At 41.4% G+C, this 23887-nt stretch overlaps 1 protein-coding gene across 1 annotated transcript in view; it reads right to left on the reverse strand.

Moving 5' to 3' along the window:
- Positions 1-501: 501 nt before the first annotated feature.
- LOC120989152 (annexin A1-like) overlaps positions 502-23887 on the reverse strand; it is a 30012-nt gene continuing 6626 nt past the window's right edge. Inside the window, exons 4-9 of the mRNA XM_040417073.1 lie at positions 9064-9158; positions 8483-8596; positions 7059-7149; positions 6323-6402; positions 643-700; positions 502-528 (exon numbers count right to left, since the gene is read on the reverse strand). Coding sequence (XP_040273007.1) covers positions 671-700; positions 6323-6402; positions 7059-7149; positions 8483-8596; positions 9064-9158 — 410 coding nt within the window. The 3' untranslated portion in view covers positions 502-528; positions 643-670. The remainder of the gene's footprint in view (positions 529-642; positions 701-6322; positions 6403-7058; positions 7150-8482; positions 8597-9063; positions 9159-23887) is intronic.

Genomic DNA, 23887 nt, shown 5'->3' on the forward strand with positions numbered 1-23887 from the left:
TATTAAGTAGTTGGCAGATTTGTTCGGGATATATATATAAATTTGACCCAAATTGAAAGTACCCAGATTGCTCTCAACACTCATGGATGACATTCTAAGGTCTTCTAGGACTATATCCAACCGTTTTCAACTGTATTCAATGCCAAAACACCATTAATAATGCCAAAGTGACAATAACATATATGGTTATGGTAGCTGGTGGTAACAAACAGCCTACTTAAAAATACACTACGCTGTAAAAGTTTATTTTTAAATTAAAACACACAAATGATCTCTTTTTGGTGGTAGATGCTTATTCTCTTTCTTCAGACCTATAAAATGGTGACCACCAATTTAGTCCGAATCAAATCCCCAAATAATCGGATTTGTCTCAAGACAAATTTGATTTATACAAATTTATCATCTCTCAATATAATTATTATTAATCATTACCTTGATGTAAATGTGGAAAGCTTCTCTCAGTCAAAATTTCTATGATTTAGATACGCATCAGCCTTTTTCCTTATTTTCTCCTGCTTCAAATAGTGCCTAGTAAAATACAGGACATATTTCTGTATAATATGGCCTATTATTAATCAAAGAATATAAAAAGTATACCACAAAAATATATTTGCTATGAATTGTATTGACTACATAATTTTCCTTTGCATCTTTATCAGCCAGATCTTCATTAACAAAGCAGTCCTTCACTGCGTACCCCCTGAAACAAAGTTAAGTTTTATACTTATAGGCTTTGGTTTGGCTTCAATTAATATGTAAAATATTATACAAATCTAATTCATACTGAAATAGAAGACATTATGTTATATCTAATTTAATAAAAGAATCAAGATTTCTCATATGGTTTTGTAATGAACATGTATGTAAGAGGGGTAAACATGCCTGTAGTATATATTGCAGCCTGTTCTAGTATTTGTACACTCATTGACATTGACTCGGCATGCAGTTATGTCTCAGGCAGAATGGAAAATGATTACACGTGTTAAATGATTACTGGGTCTTGCCATGAGAGGGTGTAAAAGTGTTAACCCCTACTGCCATATATAAAAAGTCTCTCAAAACTACTTTTGGGTAGTGTACCTCTTGATGAGAGATCGTTGACATGTCTCTACGATACACTCAAAGACATTTTGCCCAGTTAACAGACTTTAAGAGGGGCGCATCATTGTACTGAGAGAACCAGGATGATCACTTAGACAAATTCCCTGCCATCTAGGTTGTTCTGACTAGCTGTTGGATAGTATTTTGAGCAGTGGTTACATAAGGGCATGCACCCATTGTGAACAGGCCCAGACAGCCACCATTGGAGAATCGTTTGATCCCCCAACAAGCATGAGGGAGCTCCCACGGTTTAATTTCCAAACATCCAGACAAGGAGGCACCTTTCCTTAATTTGCAGTGGTGCCCTGAATAAACCTGGACTGCTACAGAATGGAACCTTTTTGTCGTTAGCAATGAATCCAGGTTAAATTTGTGATCCAATAACGGAAGGTCGAGTTTGAGCATGGATACCCCATGGTGAGAGCTTTAATCCTGCTTTTGCTATGATGTGACACACTGCCCCAATTGCTGGTGTGATGATCTGGAGAGCCATTGCATATGACAGTTGGTCACCCCTAGTAGTGATATAAGGGACATTAACAGCTAAGCAATATGTACAGGACATCCTTATGCCACATGTGTTGCCTCTCATGGCAAAGTGTCAAACTGGCATTTTTCAGCCAAGATAATAAGCGATGAGCGAAGTTTTGCCAGTTTCGCCAAACTTCATCAAGAAATTCGATTTGTTATGAATTACTTTGTCACTATTCACTTTTCATTGTAAAAAGTGCGCGCAATTATAGGGAATGGTGATTGCGCTGCCCCCTGTCTTTAACCCCTCAGATGTCGCATTCAATGCTGATTGCAGCACCTGAGACTTACATTCATGTGCTCAGGTTAATCCGGGTTTATATATACTCACCTCATCCACTTGATCGTGGAGAGGCCATCCACTCCTATCTTTATTGAAGAAAACCCAACAAAGGACCTGTGGCGAGCGGGATGACATCACCATATGTTCACACTGGCTACGCGCGGTGATGTGATCACTGACAGGAGCAGTGGATGAGGTGAGTATAATTTTTTTGGGTTTTCAGCCACCATTTTAGGAAAAATGTATTCCCTACCACAAAGCGCAAAGAAATTTTGCTTTGTGACAAATTTTTCCTAAAATTCTGATTGAATTCTGCTTCGAATGGTTCGATTCGCTCCACACTAAAGATAATGCTCACAATGCAAAGATTTCCCAGGAATGTTTCTATCCGATTGCAACATTTCCTTGGACTGCCTGGTCACAAGCTTTATCGTCTATCAAGCACTTATGGGACCAGCTGGGATGTCAGCTTCAGCAACCAATGAGTTTACAGGATCTACAGGCCCAGCTGCAACATCTGTGGGCATATGTGCTGCAGAATACCAGTGGCGTAACTACCGGGGAAGCGGCTGCTTCGGGGCCCGGGGTGCCAAGGGGCCCGGCGCCCCGGCAGCGTGTGTGACAGTTTATTTTCAAGTTAGTTAAATATGATCGATTCTTGTTGTTCAGAGCCCCTTCACAGCAGCAGAGGTGGTGGACCAGGCCCCCTCGCTAATGTGATCTTAATCTTACTGTCTCCTGAAGTCTCCTGATGTGTCTGGGATTCGAACCCACAACCTTCATGTATCAGAGGCAAAGCATTTACCCACACAGCCATAAGGGCTGCATTGCCACTGATTGAAAAAATATGAGACTTCTACTGTTGTAGCTGGCTAAGTGTACATCTATACACATGACAGCTGCCCCAACACACCCAGCACTGCTATATCTCTATATATGATAGCTGCCCCAGCACACCCAGCTCTGCTACATCTAATACACATGACAGCTGCACCAGCACACTCAGCTCTACTATATCTCTATATATGACAGCTGCCCCAGCAAACCCAGCTCTGCTACATCTATACACATGACAGCTGCCCAAACACACCCAGCTCTGCTACATCTATACACATGACAGTTGCCCCAGCACACTCAGCTTTGCTATATCTCTATATATCTATCTACTGTATAGCAATACTTAGAGATATATAGATGTAGCAGTGCTAGGTGTGCTTGGGCAGCTGTCATATATAGAGATATAGTAGAGCTGAGTGTGCTGGTGCAGCTGTCATGTGTATTAGATGTAGCAGAGCTGGGTGTGCTGGGGAAGCTATCATATATAGAGATATAGCAGAGCTGAGTGTTCTGGGACAGCTGTCATATAGAGATATAGCAGTGCTGGGTGTGTTGAGGCAGCTGTCATGTGTATAGATGTACACTTAGCCAGCTATAACAGTAGAAGTCTCATATTTTTTCAATCATTGGCAAGGCAGCTCTTATGGCTGTGTGGTTAAGTGCTTTACCTCTGATACAGAAGGTTGTGGGTTTGAATCCCAGCAGAAACTTTTCTGAAATACAAGCACTGACTCCATATATGGACATACAGGGTGGGACCCAGGAAGAGGCTGCATTGCATCGCTGACATGGAGGTAAGTAGAAGTGTTTATTTTTTTTTAAATATTCAACTGTTACTGCCATGGGGGGAGCGGGAGGCACTTGATACTGGCACATGAGGGGAGGGGGGTTGGCACCTGATACTGGCACATGGGGGGAGGGGGGTTGGCACCTGATACTGGCACATGGGGGGAGGGGTTGGCACCTGATACTGGCATATGGGGGGGAGAGAGGCACTTGATACTGGCACTTTTTTGGGGGGAGATGGCACTATGATACTGGGACATGGGGGGGAAGAGAGAGGCACTTGATACTGGCACGTGGGGGGGGGGGTTGGCACTTGATACTGGCACATGGGTGGGTTTGACACTATGATACTGGCACATGGGGGGGAGAGGCACTTGATACTGCCACTTTTTTGGGAGGGGAGATGACACTATGATACTGGGACATGGGGGGGAGAGGCACTTGATGCTGCAACTTTTTTTTGGGGGGGGGAGATGGCACTATGATACAGGCACATGGGGGGGAGGAGAGAGGCACTTGATACTGGCACGTGGGGGGTTTGGCACTTGATACTGGCACATGGGTGGGTTTGGCACTATGATACTGGCACATGGTGGGGGGAGGCACTTGATACTGCCACTTTTTTAGGGGGGGAGATGGCAATATGATACTGAGACATGGGGGGAAGAGAGAGGCACTTGATACTGGCACATGGAGGGGTTTGGCACTATGATACTGGCACATGGGGGGTGGGAAGGAGAGAGGCACTTGATACTGGCACATTGGGGGGGAGATGGCACTATGATACTGGGACATGTGGGGGGAGGAGAGAGGCACTTGATACTGGCACATGATGGGGGGGGCATCTATGGGGACACTTACTAGCACATTATTGGGGGGCATTATGGGGGACACTAGGTCGGCAGCCTATTAGAGGCCGGACACTGAGGGGCATCTACTGGGGCACTATATATGGGGCATTTTATACTGGTACATTATGGGGGGCACTAGCAGGAAGGGGAGAGAAGAGCACTATGGGGAAATTTACTGGGGGCACTATATAGGGGTATTCTATACTGGGACATTATGGGGATACTATGGGGGCACTATGGGGACATTAGCTCAACTGGGGGCATTACAAGGGGGTATTTTTGCACTGTCACATTATAAGGAGAATTATTTCTACTGGGGGGGCATTATGGTGGGCTTTATTACTCCCCCATGGTATGACCCCCTAGTAACAGCACCAGCCTCTCCCTGCTCTGGTATCCCTCAGCCCCTTCCCCAAATCCTTATTATGAAATCTTTCTCATTAGGATAAAACACAACATCAGCTCCGCCGAGCCCCCGGCCAAAGTGTTGAAGTGGTGTACGAGATCCCCAAGGGCCAAGCCAAGTAACAGTAAGTTTTCATATGAAATATGTTTATGTTATACACATATAGCCTACACTGTGCCCCACAATATACAGTATACCGCTACACTGTGCCAAAGGAGTGGGGTTTACACAGGAGGAGGGAAGTGCGAAGCGCGCTGGGGGGGCCCTTACAAATATTTGCTGTGGGGCCCAGTCACTTCTAGTTACGCCCCTGCAGAATACTATATGAAACCTGTATGCCTCCATGACCAACCATATCTCATCTTGTATCCAGGCTAGAGGCGGCCCAGAAGGGTACTAGAGCCTCCTTTCAATTGTACAGTTTTCCCTAATGAACTCATCTGCGGGGGTTCACACTTGCTCATTCAGAACATTATCCTTTCTCTCTAATACTGTAATTCACTCATATAAAGTTTCATTCAATTCCAACAACTCCTTCTTGATGTGTCTTTTTTTGTCAATCAGTGTATTACCTCTATTCCACTGTGCTAAGTTTAAGATGTAAAACTGAGGTTGTCTTTCACATTTATCTGTCTGTCTGCTTATACTGTATATGTAGAACATGCTCAGTCAGCCCAGTATTAAACACTGTAGAAAACGCTAGGAGGAAGGGGCTTGAGCTCTATGTTTATAGAGAGCAGGGCTGTGAGGGCCTGTTCTGGAGGACTTATGAGAGGAGAGACTGGAGAGAAACCCCTGAGAGGACAGTTGAGAAGGAGAGCAGTTATCTAGAGAGAAAGAGACATTAAAACTGAGAGAAGAGTTAACAAGACAGCTACAGGAGAGTGACTGGGACTGTTATCACTGCTGTGTGGCAGTTGAGAGATGATGGTGACCTGTGTCAGGGGTTTGTACAGATCTACAGGCTGATCTTGTGTCATTGTACAACCCTGAGTGATCCATTTCATTGCTAAAATAAATTTGTGCAAAATATACTGCCTGTCTTACTCTTGTGTTCATATATTACAACGGTTGTGCCTTACAAGTACAGTAGATGTATGATAACAGTAGCAAAAGTATTAATCTGACTTAGTGGTCCATTAACATCAGGAAACACAGATACGATAGGGCCCTGCAGCAAAAACTTAACATGTCTGAAAAACGTATTAGGCTACTTTGACATCTTCTTTTTTTGCTGGATGGGTTCAATAAAAACGCATCGGGTATATAATACAACTGTCTGCATCCGTTCAGAACAGATCGGGTTGAATTATATCCCAAATGAACAAGACGGATCCGTCACTAAATCCATTGTAAGTCAATGAGTAGTGTTGTAGAATCTAACAGCTGGGCCTAGCAAATGTATTGAGTTACCAATGCACAGTTTACATCAGGTAGTCTGAGATGCAGTGCAACCATCTTGGATAACAAAAGAGGAGCCCAGGCTTGATCTGCTCTTATGAAGATAACTCCACTATTGGACTATACCTTCAAGAGGGCCAACAACGCTTTCTGAAAATCTCCAGATGTATCATCAGTGATATCCTTTTCAAGATCAGTTTTATAAGCTGAAAAGCAAACAACATTGTATACGTATATCAGTTATGTCATTGGATGATTAAATAGAATCATTACACATTAAAAAAGTGTTTTTCTCAGCTTGAAGAGTTCTAGATATACCAAATCATAATCTCACAGCTGCCTTCTTCTACATTGAAAGTTCTTACTTAGCAGTTGGTTGATTAATAGACTTTAGGTTTTAGTGTCCATAAACTTGAATGGTAACGAAAAAACACAGCTTCAGCAGAATATGTCATCCATAGAAATAAGGAACCTTTTCAATAAATGCTATTTTACAGTTTTAAATTTTTTTTAAGAGCTTTGGTCACACAATGTTCTGCCATCAGTTGACAGTAGTCAACATACCATAACTAAACACCAAATAGTCTGAAAGTAATTATGAGACACAGAGAGCAGCTTTTGATGCATTTAAACCACAAACAAAGAATAGATGCAGATACAAAAAGAAGTATAATTTTTAATTTCCCCACCTTAAAGTCTACTTTTAGTTCTGGCTAAAACAATAAAACACACACATAAAAACTGCCTTAAACATCCAGGTATAAATGTAAGCTGGCTGTGATTTAGCAATATAAACTTTTTTTCTACTTTATTCATCAAGCAGATACTAGAACTGTTACCGCATGGTTCACTGGCTAGATACCTGCTTTGTAGACTTCCTTAATCTTTTTGATTTGTTGATTAGGTCTTGTTACCAAAATTTCAATGAGTGTATCTTCATCTGTCCCAAGACCCTTTAACAGATTTACATACACAGTTACTATTAGTGCAAAACGTATTAGTAATTCTATATCTGGTTTCATTTTAAGACATCCTTGTAACTGAAAAATGTACACTGTTCTTTTTAACACTTTAGCTAATTGTCAAATATATGCATAAAAAATGATGGTGGAAAAATTATGCAAAAAAAGGTAACTTTTAATGATTCATTAAAGAGTCATTAAAGATGGATCTGCTGGTGTCCCTGTAGCCAGAGTTCTCGTGAACTGTAAACTGTAGTGGAGCTAGGGTATAAAATGTTCACCCTACTGTGCCCTACCAGGGCTAGTACACCCTAAGTGATCTCCTAATACAGAGTCCAGAATCTGTCCCTATTAACCAGGTCCTGAAAGCATACACTTGAGGTAAAATAAACCAGCACCCCAGTAGACAAATAGTAGCAACTCATAATCTCTATGTGTTTCATCTGTAAATATCCCCCAGACTCATCAGTGAATGGAGGAAGGGTTATAGTAAGGTAAGCACATTGTATCCACAGGAAGGCCACATATGACAGGTTCAAGACATAGTAACAAACATAGTTTATTAGTTAAGATGTCTAACACGTGGAACTATGCGTAGGGGCTACAAATCTTGACTACTCCTCTACTGGGATGGCAGTTTATTCTTCCCCTGAGCCTGGTAAATAGGGACAGGGTCCAGATGGGGCTGCACTTTTCAATCCAGTAACTCGATATTAGGAGGACACTTGGGGTATACAAGCCCTGATAGGGCAAAATAGAGTGTACATTGTATGTGCCAGCCCAGCAACAGTTTACAGTTCGGTCAAAATGCTGGCTACAAAAAGACCAACTGACTCACCTTCACCAGGACCACCATTTGTTTTTTTTTTGTCCTGACACATGCAATTTTGTGTGTCTGACCAAAGATACTGTACATTCACTTTCAGGGCAATTGGTTTACAAGACCCTGTATATATTGCTGATTTGATCTGCATGACTATGTTTTAAGGCAAGTTTAATGGTGTACTGTACATACTTTTTACGTGTCTGTAGATACCAGACATCATGTGGGTTTGATTTTAAGGAATCATTAAAAGTTATGTTTTATTGCATTGGTTTACCTGATTTGCTGCATTGGTTACACGTGGCTAGTGTATTATTTCTAATTGCCAAACAGTTAAAATGAAAACTATGGTGTAAATAGAGCTTTGGAACGTGGTAGCCTATCATTCCTGGAATAAAATACTAGGGTAAAACACACAAGACTAATTTACTATAGAAAAATCCTAATAAAGCGGAACAAACTTATATACCTCGCATGAGATACAACTCAACATTATGATACCTTTGTTGCTGCTTTTAGTTTGCTAGCATCAAACTCCTCTGGAGTTTTCAACATATCCAATATCACAGATTCTAGTTGACCACTGAGAGCCTTCTTCATAGCTTCTTCTAAAGTCTAGAAAATAAACAAAAATTGGTTCATTTTTGATCCAGAGAAATACTTAAATGGTACTTGTATACAGGTTACTCCCACATTTGTATACATTGATCCAATATGGAGTTAGATGGATATACAGAAACTTCTATACCATAGCACAGTACCGATGCCAATACATAATATGGTTGTATGTAGCCTTATACATGTTATAGGAAGTTATAACAGAGGTATAAGTTGACGCTCTGTAGCTCCAAGGCAAAATTTGTAACAGGGCCCCCAATTACATTGTGCCACTTAAAATATTGGATCCCTCTTATCTGGCTCAGAGCCTAAGGGTCTTTCCTTTTATAGCTATTATAGCTAGTTGTTGTAATGAGACAACCTCCTTTAAATATATTGTAACATCACTGATATAATTTAATAAAATTCTGCAATTTCCCCAAAAAATTATATTCTGCATTACATGTGTCTTATTGTGTCCATACCTTTCCTGTTTTCTTTAGGTAAGCTGCTTTAATCTCTTGACGCTGTTCATTGCTTCTCTTAGTCAAGATATCGATAATAGATCCTTTATCGACTTCTGAATATTAAAATTAGTAAAATAAACATGTTATTTTATTTTAATCAATATAACACCAATATTCATTAATCTGTTGTATTTGTTAAAAATAAACACCAGGAAAAACATGCGTATTTTCAAGAAGCAGATTTCTATTTTGAGTTATTTTTTGGATAACATTTTTCGACTTTTTTTTAGCTATGGGAAATGCATTTACTCAGGAGAATTATCAGAGAGATTCCACAGGAAGAACACTGCACCTTTTGATCCTTTTTCTCTAATATTGATGTTGTTTTCATGTAGTTTTAATATATTGTCAATGTTCAGGTGGGAACAGATCTCAGAGTTCACCCAATTTTTACCCTCCCAAACACGTTGCTTTTTATGCTTTTTACTCACTTTTAGTAAATTATTTTCCTGCTAGTAGCACCCGTAATCCTCTTTTTATTTTTTCTACTTGAAATCTCACCCAAATTAAAGGTATATTAAAGAGTTATTGCTGTGATTATACATAATATTCAAATCCCAAATACTGTAAAGATGCTACTGTGACTAAAAAAAAAATCAATAACAAGGCCTTCAAAATATCATGTGCAATTTGAAACACTGCGGCATAAGGGCAATCGGGCTCCTCAGAAAAAAAACCTGTGTATGACTATAACTTATATTGCTGTCTCTTTGTGGATATAAAATATAAAGTCTATCTTGTCTATGATAGTTGATACACAATTTCATACAGATGATTAATTTGATTCAAACTGATGTGTGTAACATTGTTATATGACCTGTATCCAAAAGCATATGTAAACACAGAGTGGGTCATGTATGAAGACTGGTATGATGCAGCATAGAACACACTGTATTCCCTATTACCATAGCACATACTGTACATATTATGGAATACAGTCCACCTTACTAAGCAATGCCCAGCTTTATCTTCTATTCCTTAGTGTAACAGTTAAAGTGCAACTGTGGTTTCAAGTAATTTTTCAGAAAAAGTTCCAATGTGTGTGTACATCAGGAATAACACTAATTCTGGCCATTATATGACTTATGTCTGGCATCTTTAGCAGTTTTACTCTCTGCAATCTGTAATTCTCTTGTTTCCTGAGATAGTAGGTGGAGACTAGTTGATCATAATGTCTACCTATTCAAAGGACACAGATAAACAGCATCATCTCCTCCCTAATTTTCTGTAGCACATTGTCAGAAGTAAAGGAGTACAGCAGTTTACATGTAGATCCATCAGTGAAGTTAGACAGTAGATCAGAGCAGTCCCTCCCTTGCTCTTCTCCTCCCCCCTCTCGATAGACTTCTAGGTAATCTGATGCCTCAGTGAGCAGGCAGCCAGTCTCCACTAAAAAGATATATCTGAACAGTGTATTGAGAGTTAGTGAAGAGGAGGTAGAACATGACAGTAGTCTGATAAAAGAAGAAGGAAGCATCTTTCTCTGATGAAATAAATTACGTTTTTTTTTTTATAGTTACCTGTACTTGCCTTCCATTCTAGAGTGGTACAAAGAGATGTTACGCATTTAGAGGATAGAGGGAGTCTCTGCGGAGGTCCATGGAGACCCTGCAAGATTCTTTACTTTGTGGCAATATTGGGTTGTATTCCAATCAGCCCCAGGATTCAATTTTCTTATCATATGAGACTAGAACAGAAGGATTGAATAGGCTGCTTGTGGCTTGTTCATCTTATACCTTCCCTTGTCCTTCCCTTCTTCCTCCTACTATCTCCCCTTGTTTGATTCTCAGCTTTTTCCTTTTTTTCTCATTATATACTGTTATGATGTTCTATTATATCTGTATTGGATGTATAATTCCAAATCAAGGATTCTGTTACTTTTCTATTTTACCCCTTTGGGACTAATGTATGATGGATATGTAAGTATAAATAACCGAGCCTGTGCGCTTGGTATATACTTTTATACTTGACTATTGCTTCTGCCAAGCTATTAAAATGTTAATAAAAACTGATTATACATATTTACCTGTACTATTAAATTGTGGGGCAAAAAACAGTTACTCTTTAAAAACAAAATACAGTGTAATCAACAGGCTGCAAGTTATAGAGCAGGAAAAGCTAGCAGATTTATATATATATATATATATATATATATATATATATATACACTGCTCAAAAAAATAAAGGGAACACTTAAACAACACAATGTAACTCCAAGTCAATCACACTTCTGTGAAATCAAACTGTCCACTTATAAAGCAACACTGAGTGACAATCAATTTCACATGCTGTTGTGCAAATGGGATAGACAACAGGTGGAAATTATAGGCAATTAGCAAGACACCCCCAATAAAGGAGTGGTTCTGCAGGTGGTGACCTGACCACTTCTCAGTTCCTATGCTTCCTGGCTGATGTTTTGGTCACTTTTGAATGCTGGCGGTGCTTTCACTCTAGTGGTAGCATGAGACGGAGTCTACAACCCACACAAGTGGCTCAGGTAGTGCAGCTTATCCAGGTTGGCACATCAATGCGAGCTGTGGCAAGAAGGTTTGCTGTGTCTGTCAGCGTAGTGTTCAGAGCATGGAGGCGCTACCAGGAGACAGGTCAGTACATCAGGAGACGTTGAGGAGGCCGTAGGAGGGCAACAACCCAGCAGCAGGGCCGCTACCTCCGCCTTTGTGCAAGGAGGAACAGGAGGAGCACTGCCAGAGCCCTGCAAAATGACCTCCAGCAGGCCACAAATGTGCATGTGTCTGCTCAAACGGTCAGAAACAGACTCCATGAGGGTGATATGAGGGCCCGACATCCACAGGTGGGGGTTGTGCTTACAGCCCAACACTGTGCAGGACGTTTGGCATTTGCCAGAAAACACCAAGATTGGCAAATTCGCCACTGGCGCCCTGTGATCTTCACAGATGAAAGCAGGTTCACACTGAGCACATGTGACAGACGTGACAGAGTCTGGAGACACCGTGGAGAACGTTCTGCTGCCTGCAACATCCTCTAGCATGACCGGTTTGTCATTAGGTCAGTAATGGTGTGGGGAGGCATTTCTTTGGAGGGCCGCACAGCCCTCCATGTGCTCGCCAGAGGTAGCCTGACTGCCATTAGGTACCGAGATAAGATCCTCAGACCCCTTGTGAGACCATATGCTGGTGCGGTTGGCCCTGGGTTCCTCCTAATGCAAGACAATGCTAGACCTCATGTGGCTGGAGTGTGTCAGCAGTTCCTGGAAGACGAAGGCATTGATGCTATGAACTGGCCCGCCCGTTCCCCAGACCTGAATCCAATAGAGCACATCTGGGACATCACGTCTCGCTCTATCCACCAACGTCACTTTGCACCACAGACTGTCCAGGAGTTGGCAGATGCTTTAGTCCAGGTCTGGGAGGAGATCCCTCAGGAGACCGTCCGCCACCTCATCAGGAGCATGCACAGGCGTTGTAGGGAGGTCATACAGGCACGTGGAGGCCACACACACTTCTGAGCCTCATTTTGACTTGTTTTAAGGACATTACATCAAAGTTGGATCAGCCTGTAGTGTGTTTTTACACTTTAATTTTGAGGGTGACTCCAAATCCAGACCTCCATGGGTTAAAAAATGTGATTTCCATTTTTTTTTTTTTTGTGTGATTTTGTTGTCAGCACATTCAACTATGTAAAGAACAAAGTATTTCAGAAGAATATTTAATTAATTCAGATCTAGGATGTGTTATTTTTGTGTTCCCTTTATTTTTTTGAGCAGTGTATATATATGTGTGTGTGTGTAAGTATATATATATACATAGATAGCTGTCAGGCACTGATAGTTGTACACGGGGGAGGGGTTCTCAGCGATTAGTAGCATTCTCTGTGTAAGTGTGTATACAAACCGGATTCCAAAAAGTTGGGACACTATACAAATCGTGAATAAAAACTGAATGCAATGATGTGGAGGTGCCAACTACTAATATTTTATTCAGAATAGAACATAAATCACAGAACAAAAGTTTAAACTGAGAAAATGTACCATTTTAAGGGAAAAATATGTTGAATCAGAATTTCATGGTGTCAACAAATCCCCATAAAGTTGGGACAAGGCCATTTTCACCACTGTGTGGCATCTCCCCTTCTTCTTACAACACTCAACAGACGTCTGGGGACCGAGGAGACCAGTTTCTCAAGTTTAGAAATAGGAATGCTCTCCCATTCTTGTCTAATACAGGCCTCTAACTGTTCAATCGTCTTGGGCCTTCTTTGTTGCACCTTCCTCTTTTTGATGCGCCAAATGTTCTCTATAGGTGAAAGATCTGGACTGCAGACTGGCCATTTCAGTACCCGGATCCTTCTCCTACGCAGCCATGATGTTGTGATTGATGCAGAATGTGGTCTGGCATTATCTTGTTGAAAAATGCAGGGTCTTCCCTTAAAGAGATGACGTCTGGATGGGAGCATATGTTGTTCTAGAACCTGAATATATTTTTCTGCATTGATGGTGCCTTTCCAGACATGCAAGCTGCCCATGCCACACTCACTCATGCAACCCCATACCATCAGAGATGCAGGCTTCTGAACTGAGCGTTGATAACAACTTGGGTTGTCCTTGTCCTCTTTGGTCCGGATGACATGGCGTCCCAGATTTCCAAAAAGAACTTCAAATCGTGACTCGTCTGACCACAGAACAGTCTTCCATTTTGCCACACTCCATTTTAAATGATCCCTGGCCCAGTGAAAACGCCTGAGCTTGTGGATCTTGCTTAGAAATGGCTTCTTCTTTGCACTGTAGAGTTTCAGCTGGCAACGGCGGATGGCACGGTGGATTGTGTTCACTGACAATGGTTTCTGGAAGTATTCCTGAGCCCATTCTGTGATTTCCTTTACAGTAGCATTCCTGTTTGTGGTGCAGTGTCGTTTAAGGGCCCGGAGATCACGGGCATCCAGTATGGTTTTACGGCCTTGACCCTTACGCACAGAGATTGTTCCAGATTCTCTGAATCTTCGGATGATGTTATGCACAGTTGATGATGATAGATGCAAAGTCTTTGCAATTTTTCGCTGGGTAACACCTTTCTGATATTGCTCCACTATCTTTCTGCGCAACATTGTGGGAATTGGTTCATGGAAGACCTGCACGTGTTCATGGCGCATGCGCAGCTCTGACATGGAGACGCTGGGAAGCACGCCTTTTCACACTACACAGGAAGAAGAGACAAGTCCACCCCATGATGTGCCAGCCAGACTTTACAATGATTTTTGTGAGTAAACACCATGTTAATGGTATATGATTTTGTCACTGTGTGGATAGAGAGGAGGAATATATTATTAGTTTAAATGACAGGTGGGTGGATGATAGAGGATCCACAATATTGGTGTAATTCACTTCATTTACATGTTTAATTGGGGCATGTGACTTACTGGGAGGGGTTTAATGGGTATATATGTCTGTTACTATTCACTCTGTATGTTGCTTGAGAAAAACCTTTACGTCGAAACGTCGCATTTTTTGCTGGTGAAATAAATTCCACTGAATTGAAGACAGGAGAGTGCTGTGGTTTTTTCTACATGACGTATGTTGATGGCAGCTGTGGGAGGGAGTGATGTTATTTACATGGGATTGCATGTTGAAGGCAGCTGGGGGAGGGAGTGATGTTACTTACATCGGGCTGTATGTTGAAGGAGGTTGGGGGAGGGAGTCATGTTATTAACATGGGACTGAGTGTTGAGGGGGGGATGTTTACATGGGATTGCATGTTGGAGGTGGCTGGGGAGGGGGTGATATTATTTACTTGGGACTGTATGTTGAAGGCGGCTGAGGAGGAGGTGATTTTACTTACATGGGACTGTATATTGGAGAGGGCTTGAGAGATGGTGTCATGTTATTTACATGGGACTCTATGGCAGAGGGAGGGAAATAGTGTTATTTACATGGGGCTGTATATTGGAGGGGGCAGGAGAGATGGTGTGCTGTTATTTACATGGGACTGTATGAAGGAGGGAGGAATATAACTACAGGGGGCACTGCAGGGGGCATTATAAATACTGGGGACACTTCAGGGTGAGCATTACAACAGTAGGGGGCAGTATAAATACTGGGGGCACTGTAAGGTGAGCATTATAAGAGTAGGGGCAGTATAAATACTGGTGGCACTGTAGGGGTATTATAAATCCAGGGGACATTATAGGCATTCTTATTACTACGGAGGGGCTCTATAGGAGGGACTTATATTACCACTGGAGGAACAATAGGGGGCCTTATTTCTACTGGGGGCTCTGTGAGGGCATTGTTAATACTGGAGGGCTCCTCTACTAATGGTGGCACTCTTGGGGAGCGTTATCATGGTTGGGGGTACTGTAGCGGGCAGTATTACTAATGGGGGCATTCTAGAAGGGAATTACTATTGGTGGGACTATGAGGAGCACTGTTACTATGGGGGCACAAAAACAGCGAGCAGCAGGATAAGGCTACACTCACACGACCGTATGTGTTATGCCGTCTGCAAATTACGGATCTGCAAAAAAAAACGGATGACGTCCATATGGCATCCATTTTTTTTTGCGGCTCCATTTTAACAATGCCTATCTTTGTCTGCAAAACGGACTAGAATAGGACATGTTCTGTTATTTTTGTGGGGCTACCGAATGGACATATGGATGTCATAGCACACGGTGTGCTGTCCGCATTTTTTGCGGATTCATTGAAATTAATGGGTTCTCATCCAATCCGAAAAAAAACAAAAAAACGGAACAGACACGGAAACAAAATACGTTCATGTGAATGTAGCCTAACACTGTGGGGACTCCAGGTTGGGAGATGATGATAGAAAAGTGAGGAAGCTAAGATGTCTGTGTGTCACACTCTGCAGAGACGAGGTGCAGCTGAAAGAAGTTGTCCAGACCGAATGGAGAAGATGATGACAGAGAAGATCTACATCGGAGACGTCACCTGGGAGGCTCTGGATGGGACAGGTATGTGCTGCTATATAGCAAGTACAGGAAAGTGCAGGGGGAGGGTCAATTTAGAGAACTGGACCATATTCATTGAGGCTTGGGCCCCAGATCTTTTGAGACCCTAGCAACATCCCTGGCTGTCAGTCACTTATAGTTGCACACGGGGAGGTGTTATCAGTGATTGATGCATTCTCTGTGTAAGTGTGTATACATAGATAGCTGTCAGTCACTGATAGTTGTACACAGGGGAGGTATTATCAGTGATTGATAGCATTCTCTGTGTAAGTGTGTATACATAGATAGCTGTCAGTCACTGATAGTTGTACACAGGGGTGAACTTAAGTTCTGAATGAGCAGAGCCTTAAATGTATAAATTACAATGTTAACTGAATCCTTTTCCACACAACTGTATATCAATCTGCTCAGCTTCTCAAATTCTGTAACATGATGCCAGCAGATTACATTGCATTTCATGGTGACAGCTCCTCTTTAATGATATATGATTTAAAAGTATGCGTCCTAAGCGTAACTTAAGAGTAAGTTTGGAGTGGGAACACGCATTGAGCTCACTCCATACAAGACAGCTGTATAACAGTGTTGATCACGAATATTCGAATTGCAAATTTTTATTGCGAATATCGGCACTTCGAGAATTTGCGAATATTTAGAATATTCGAGATTTATTTTTACTCAGTACACATGATCCCTCCCTGCTTCTAGCTTGTGGGCCAATGAGAAGGCTGCAGTATCTTTGACTTTAGGAGTAGTGTTAATTGCGAATTTTCGTAATGCAAATTTTCATTGCAAATTTTTCAATTGCCGATTTCCACAATCAAGAAAATAATCACTGGAGATAACAAATTCTCGAATTCGTAAATATATGTTGAATATTCACCCAAATATTTGCGAAATATCACAGATTTGAATATTGCCCCTGCTGCTCATCACTACTAAAAACATGATTCCTCCCTGCTTCTTGCTTGTGGGCCAATGAGTCATTGGCCCACAAGCAACTTAAGCAGGGAGGAATCATGACTTTAGATGGGAAAAATTATGAATATTTTAAAAAACTAATATAGCACTATATCGAATATATTAGTTTTTTCGAATATTCGTAATATTCTAAATCACGATTATATAGCAATATAGCGAATATTAGAAAAAAAGGAATATAGAGCAATTGAGCTAATATAGTTCATAAACTATAAAAAAAAAAGATTATAGCACTATATTAGCTAAATTGCTCTACATTCGGTTTTTTTTCAAATATTCGCTCTATTGCTACATATTCTTGTTTTAGAATATTATGAGTATTCTAAAAAACAAATATATATGACTATATCGAATATATACATTTTTTAGAATATTCGTCTTCTTTTTCCATCTGAAGTCATGATTCCTCCCTGCTTAAGTTGGAAAAAAAAGGCGAATATTCTAAAAAATGAATGTATAGCACTAAATTCTATAGTGCTATATATTCGTTTTTGACCCACACCTGTATTGATCGCGTAATATTACGCAATAACTACCTTGCCGATTTTTCAAGTAAAAAAATTTGTAGAATATAACGAATATTCGAACTTGCGAATATTCAACAAATATTCTACAAAATATTCCCTTTTGCCCTCTGACTGGAGCCCCTATGGCAAATTTGTGGAGGTCTGATCAGTGGCTATGACAGTCTAGAGCCTTGTGAATGCTTCCAGGCCTGTAATAACAAGCTGCCTTTGAAGCTGATCCTGAGACATGGCCTGACAGTCAGTGAAAATCCCACAAGCGATCAGAAAATCACATGATTAAGTTCATTAGGGAGGATAAAAAGTACAGTAAAAAAAGTGAAAAAAGTTTTTAAAAATAAAAAATACAAAAATAATAAAAGTTCTAATCACCCCCTTTCCCAGTTTTACATCTAAAAAAATAATAAACATCACTGGTATTGAAGCATCCAAAAATGTACTAACTGTTAAAATATAGCAATTTATCATGCGCAGTGAATGCCATGATGGAAAAAAAGTTCTTATTTTTTTTTAATCACAGTGCCCACCACCCCACCCCAAAAGTGATGTACCTTAACCCTTAGGATACCAGCGCCGTACATGTACGGTGCAGAAATGCGGGACAGGAATCCCAGCACTGTACAGGTATGGCGCGCTGATAGGGTGGGTGCAGAAGCTGCGCCCGCCCAATCAGAGGCAGGGGTCCAGCTGTCACTAACCCCTGCTGTATGTGCCGGCATTGGTGATATCACTGTTGCCGGCGCATTAACCCTTGCATGGCCGCGGTCAGCACTAACTGCGGCACGTGCGGTATCCTCACAGGTGACGGTGTCCATGGGGTCCTCGCGCTGCTGTGAGGTGGACCCCATGGAAGGGAAGGTAACCCGATGCCTTCCTTAGGCATTGTGGCTGCCTTACGGGAGAGCCTGTGAGATCTCATAGGCAAGCAGGCTGTAAGCGTATTACAGTGGTAATACACTTACAGCCAATGCATTACAATACAGAGGTATTGTGATGCATTTTAAAGGGGATCAGTCCCCCAAAAGTTGAAGTACTAGAGTGGGACAATAAATAAAGTGAAAAAAATTTAAAAAATTAAGTTTTACAAAAAAAATTAAGTTTCAAGTTTTAAAAAAAGCGTCCTTTTCCAAAAAAGTTAAAAAAATTTGAAAAAAATAGGGAAAAAAAGAAAATTTGACATATTAGGGATTGCCGCATTCGTATTGACCATCACTATAAAAATATCACATGACCTAATCCCTCAGGTGAACACCATAAAAAAAAATATATATAAACTGTGTTAAAAAAACAACAACTTTTGGCACCTTACAACACTAAAAGTGCAACACCAAGCGACCAAAAAGGCGTATGCCCTCCAAAATAGTAACAGTCTAAGGCTGAGTTCACACGGGCGAGATTTCCACGCGGGTGCAATGCATGAGGTGAGCGCATTGCACCCGCACTGAATCCGGACCCATTCATTTCTATGGGACTGTGCACATGAGCGGTGATTTTCACGCATCACTTATGCGTTGCGTGAAAATCGCAGCATGCTCTATATTGTGTGTTTATCACACAACGCAGGCCCCATAGAAGTGAATGGGGCTGAGGGAAAATCGCAAGCATCCGCAAGCAAGTGCGGATGCGGTGCGATTTTCACGCATGGTTGCTAAGATGACAGTCTATTCACTGAATTATTTTCCCTTATAACATGGTTATAAGGGAAAATAATAGCATTCTTTAATACAGAATGCTGAGTAGAAGGTCAATTGAGGGTTAAAAAAATAAATAAAAATTAACTCACCTCCTCCTTTTGATCGCGTAGTTGCCGATCTCGTCTTACTTCTTTAATCATGAGCTGCCGGCTAAAAGACCTGTGGTGACATCACATCACATGGTCCAATCACATGGTCCATCAGCCGCAATGCACCCGGGACACATCCGGAGCCAAAACGTGACGCCCGTGTGAACCCAGCCTAACTCATCCCACAAAAAATGAGCCCCTACCTAAGACAATCACCCAAAAAATGAAAATAACTATGGCTCTCAGACTATGGAGACACTAAAACATGATTTTTTTTTTGTTTCAAAAATGCTTTTATTGTGTTAAATGTAAAAAAAAAAAAAAGTAGAGATATTAAGTATTGCCGCGTCCGTAACAACCTGCTCTATAAAATAACCACATGACCAAACCCCTCAGATGAACACCGTAAAAAATAAAAAAGTTAAAATGCTGTAAAAAAAGTTATTTTTGTCACCTTACATGATCACAAAAAGTGTGATAGCAAGCGATCAAAAAGTCATATGCACCCAAAAATAGTGCCAATCAAACCATCATCTCATCCCGCAAAAATTTTACCCTACCTAAGACAATCGCCCAAAAAAAAATAAAACGACCTGCTCTATAAAAATATCACATGATTTAAACCCTCAGGCCAACACTGTAAAAAAATTATATTATAAAAACTGTGTCAAAAAGCCATTTTGTCACCTTACATCACAAAAAGTGTAATAGCAAGCAATCAAAATGTCATATACACCCTAAAATAGTACCAATCAAACCAGCATAATGAAGAAAATGAGCCCCTGTATAAGACAGTCGCCCAAAATGTAAAAAATAAATATGGCTTTCAGAATATGGAGATACTAAGATTGTAACAAACAAACAAAAAAATGTATCATATTTGGTATTGTCGCGTCCGTAACAACCTGCTCTAAAAAAAAACACATGATCTAACCTGTGAGATGAACACTGTAAATAACAAAAAATTTAAACGGTGCCAAAACAGCTATTTTTGTTACTTTGCCTCACAAAAAGTGTAGTATACAGCAACCAAAAATTATATGTACCCTAAAATAATACCAAGAAAACTACCACCTTATCACGTAGTTTCCAAAATGTGGTAATTTTTTTGAAGTTTCTACTCCAGGGGGTCTTCAAATGGAACATGATTTAAAAAAAACTAGTCCAGTAAAATCTGCCTTCCAAAAACCTTATGGCGTTCTTTTCCTTCTGCGCCCTGTTGTGTGCCCATACAGCAGTTTACGACCACATATGGGGTGTTTCTGCAAACGACAGAATCAGGGCAAAAAATATTGAGTTTTGTTTGGCTGTTGACCCTTGGTTTGTTACGGGGAAAAAATTTATTAAAATGGAAAATCTGCCAAAAAGTGAAATTTTGAAATTTAATCTCCATTTTCCATTTATTCTTGTGAAACAGCTAAAGGGTTAACAACATTTGTAAAAATCAGTTTTGAATACCATGTGATGTGTATTTTCCAAAATGGGACATGGTGTAAAAAAAAATGGGACATGGTGTAAAAAAAACAGTCCAGCAAAATCTGCCTTCCAAAAACCATATGGCGTTCCTTTCCTTCTGCGCCCTGCCGTGTGCCCATACAGCAGTTTACGACCACATGTGGGGTGCTTCTGCAAACTACAGAATCAGGGCAAAAAATATTGAGTTTTGTTTGCCTGTTAACCCTTGCTTTGATAGCGGAAATAAATTAATTAAAATGGAAAATCTACCAAAAAAGTGAAATTCTGAAATTTCCTCTCCATTTACCATTAATTCTTGTGGAACACCTAAAGGATTAACGAAGTTTGTAAAATCAGTTTTGAATACCTTGAGGGGTGTAGTTTATAAAATGGGGTCATTTTTGGGTGGTTTCTATTATGTAAGTTTTACAAAGTGACTTCAGACCTGAACTGGTCCTTAATAAGTGGGTTTTTAAAATTTTCTGAAAAATTTCAAGATTTGCTTCTAAACTTCTAAGGCCCCTTTCACATGGGCGAGTATTCTGCGCGGATGCGATGCGTGAGTTGAACGCATTGCACCCGCACTGAATCCCGACCCATTCATTTCTATGGGGCTGTTCACATGAGCGGTGATTTTCACGCATCACTTGTGCGTTGCGTGAAAATCGCAGCAAGCTCTATTTTGTGCGTTTTTCACGTAACGCAGGCCCCATAGAAATGAATGGGGTTGCATGAAAGTGCGGATGCGGTGCGATTTTCACGCACGGTTGCTAGGAGACGATCGGGATGGAGACCCGATCATTATTATTTTCCCTTATAACATGGCTATAAGGGAAAATAATAACATTCTGAATACAGAATGCATAGTAAAATAGTGCTGGAGGGGTTAAAAAAAAATAAAAAATTTATTTAACTCACCTTAGTCCACTGGCTCGCGCAGCCCGGCATCTCTTCTGTCTCCTTCTTTGCTGTGTGGAGGAAAAGGACCTGTGGTGACGTCACTCCGGTCATCACATGATCCATCACATGATCTTTTACCATGGTGATGGATCATGTGATGGACCATGTGATGACCGGAGTGACGTCATCACAGGTCCTGTTCCTCCACACAGCAAAGAAAGAAGACAGAAGCGATGCCGGCTGCGCGAGCAAGTGGACTAAGGTGAGTTAAATAATTTTTAACCCCTCCAGCGCTATTTTACTATGCATTCTGTATTCAGAATGCTATTATTTTCCCTTATAACCATGTTATAAGGGAAAATAATACAATCTACAGAACACCGATCCCAAGCCCGAACTTCTGTGAAGAAGTTCGGGTTTGGGTACCAAACATGCGCGATTTTTCTCACGCGCGTGCACAACGCATTACAATTAGGGATGAGCGAAACCAAACTGTATAGTTTGGGTTCGTACCGAATTTTGGGGTGTTCATGACACGGACCCGAACATTTACGTAAAAGTTCGGGTTCGGTGTCGGCGCTTTCTTGGCGCTTTTTGAAAGGCTGGCAAAACAAGCGTCATACTACTTGCCCCAAGAGGCCATCACAGCCATGCCTACTATTGGCATGGCTGTGATTGGCCAGTGCAGCATGTGACCCAGCCTCTATTTAAACTGGAGTCACGTAGCGCCGCATGTCACTCTGCTCTGATCAGTGTAGGGATAGGATGCAGCTGCTGCTGTTAGGGCCAGATTAGGCAAGGATTTACTCATCAAAAAGACTTACTGAAGTTATCGATCTACAGCTGTGTATCATTCAACTTCTGCTAGTTAATTGCTCACTGTTTTTAGGCTGCCCAGAGCGTTTTTCTGTCACTTTTTTCTGGGGTGATCGGCGGCCATTTTGTGTCTTGTGGTGCGCCAGCACAAGCTGCCACCAAGTCCATTTAACCATCAATAGTGTGTTTTTTTTTTTGCTATATCCTACATCAGGGGCTTGGCTGTGCTTGCTATTTTATTGAGGGGTGAAATACAATTGGCAAAATAGCAGTACCCTAAATCTGGTGTTTCAGCTGTGGCTAGCCAATTGTAATACTGTCTGCTGTCTGGCAAAGGATATATTTTTTTCTGGGTTGAAATACAATTCCCAAATTAGCAATTCCCTAAATCAGTGGTTTCTGCTGTATCAGGCCAAGTTTAAATCTATCCATAAAAGGGTATATTACATTGAAAGTGCTGATAGGGTCATTCTCAATAACTTCACACGCTACCGTGCATCTCCAAGTGTAATTCTGTCCGTAAAGGGATACCTGTCATCCATCCAGGGCCTAAATACTAGGCCTACAATTTATATTCAGAGGTCGCCAACGCAGCTGTGTCACGGCCAGCTCCTCTGAGGGCAGGGTTAGCATGGCAGAGATGAAGAAAAGTTTTGTCACCACGCCACAGCTAACTGCACCACCACCTGATACGGAACGTGTTAGCAGGAGGCAGCATTTCACTAACATGGTGGAATGTACTGACTGATGGTTCGGGCCCATTCAACTTCTGGGTCTCCAAATTGTCCACGTGGCCAGAGCTAGCCTTTTATGCCTTGGAGGTGCTGGCCTGCCCGGCAGCCATCGTTTTGTCTGAACGTGTATTCAGCACGGAAGGGGGCGTCATTACAGACAAACGCAGCCGACTATCCACAGCCAATGTGGACAAGCTGACGTTCATAAAAATGAACCAGGCATGGATCCCACAGGACCTGTCCATCCCTTGTGCAGATTAAACATTTATAACTACCTCCCCTTAACAATATATTCTTGTACTCCAGGGCACTTCATTCAATCCTTTTTTTAAAATTTTACCATTATATTGCGGGGCAACCCAAAGTTGAATGAACCTCTCCTCTGTCTGGGTGCCGGGGCCAAAATATCTGACAGTGGCCTGTTCCAGTGGTGGGTGACATGAAGCCTGATTCTCTGCAATGGGACCTCTCTCCTCTGTTTGGGTGCCGGGGCCTAAATATCTGACAGTGGCCTGTTCCAGTGGTGGGAGACATGAAGCCTGATTCTCTGCAATGGCACCTCTCTCCTCTGTCTGGGTGCCGGGGCCTAAATATCTGACAGTGGCCTGTTCCAGTGGTGGGTGACATGCAGCCTGATTCTCTGCAATGGG

This window comes from Bufo bufo, chromosome 2 (genome assembly GCF_905171765.1).
Source record: "Bufo bufo chromosome 2, aBufBuf1.1, whole genome shotgun sequence".
NCBI classification, from domain to species: Eukaryota; Metazoa; Chordata; class Amphibia; order Anura; family Bufonidae; genus Bufo; species Bufo bufo.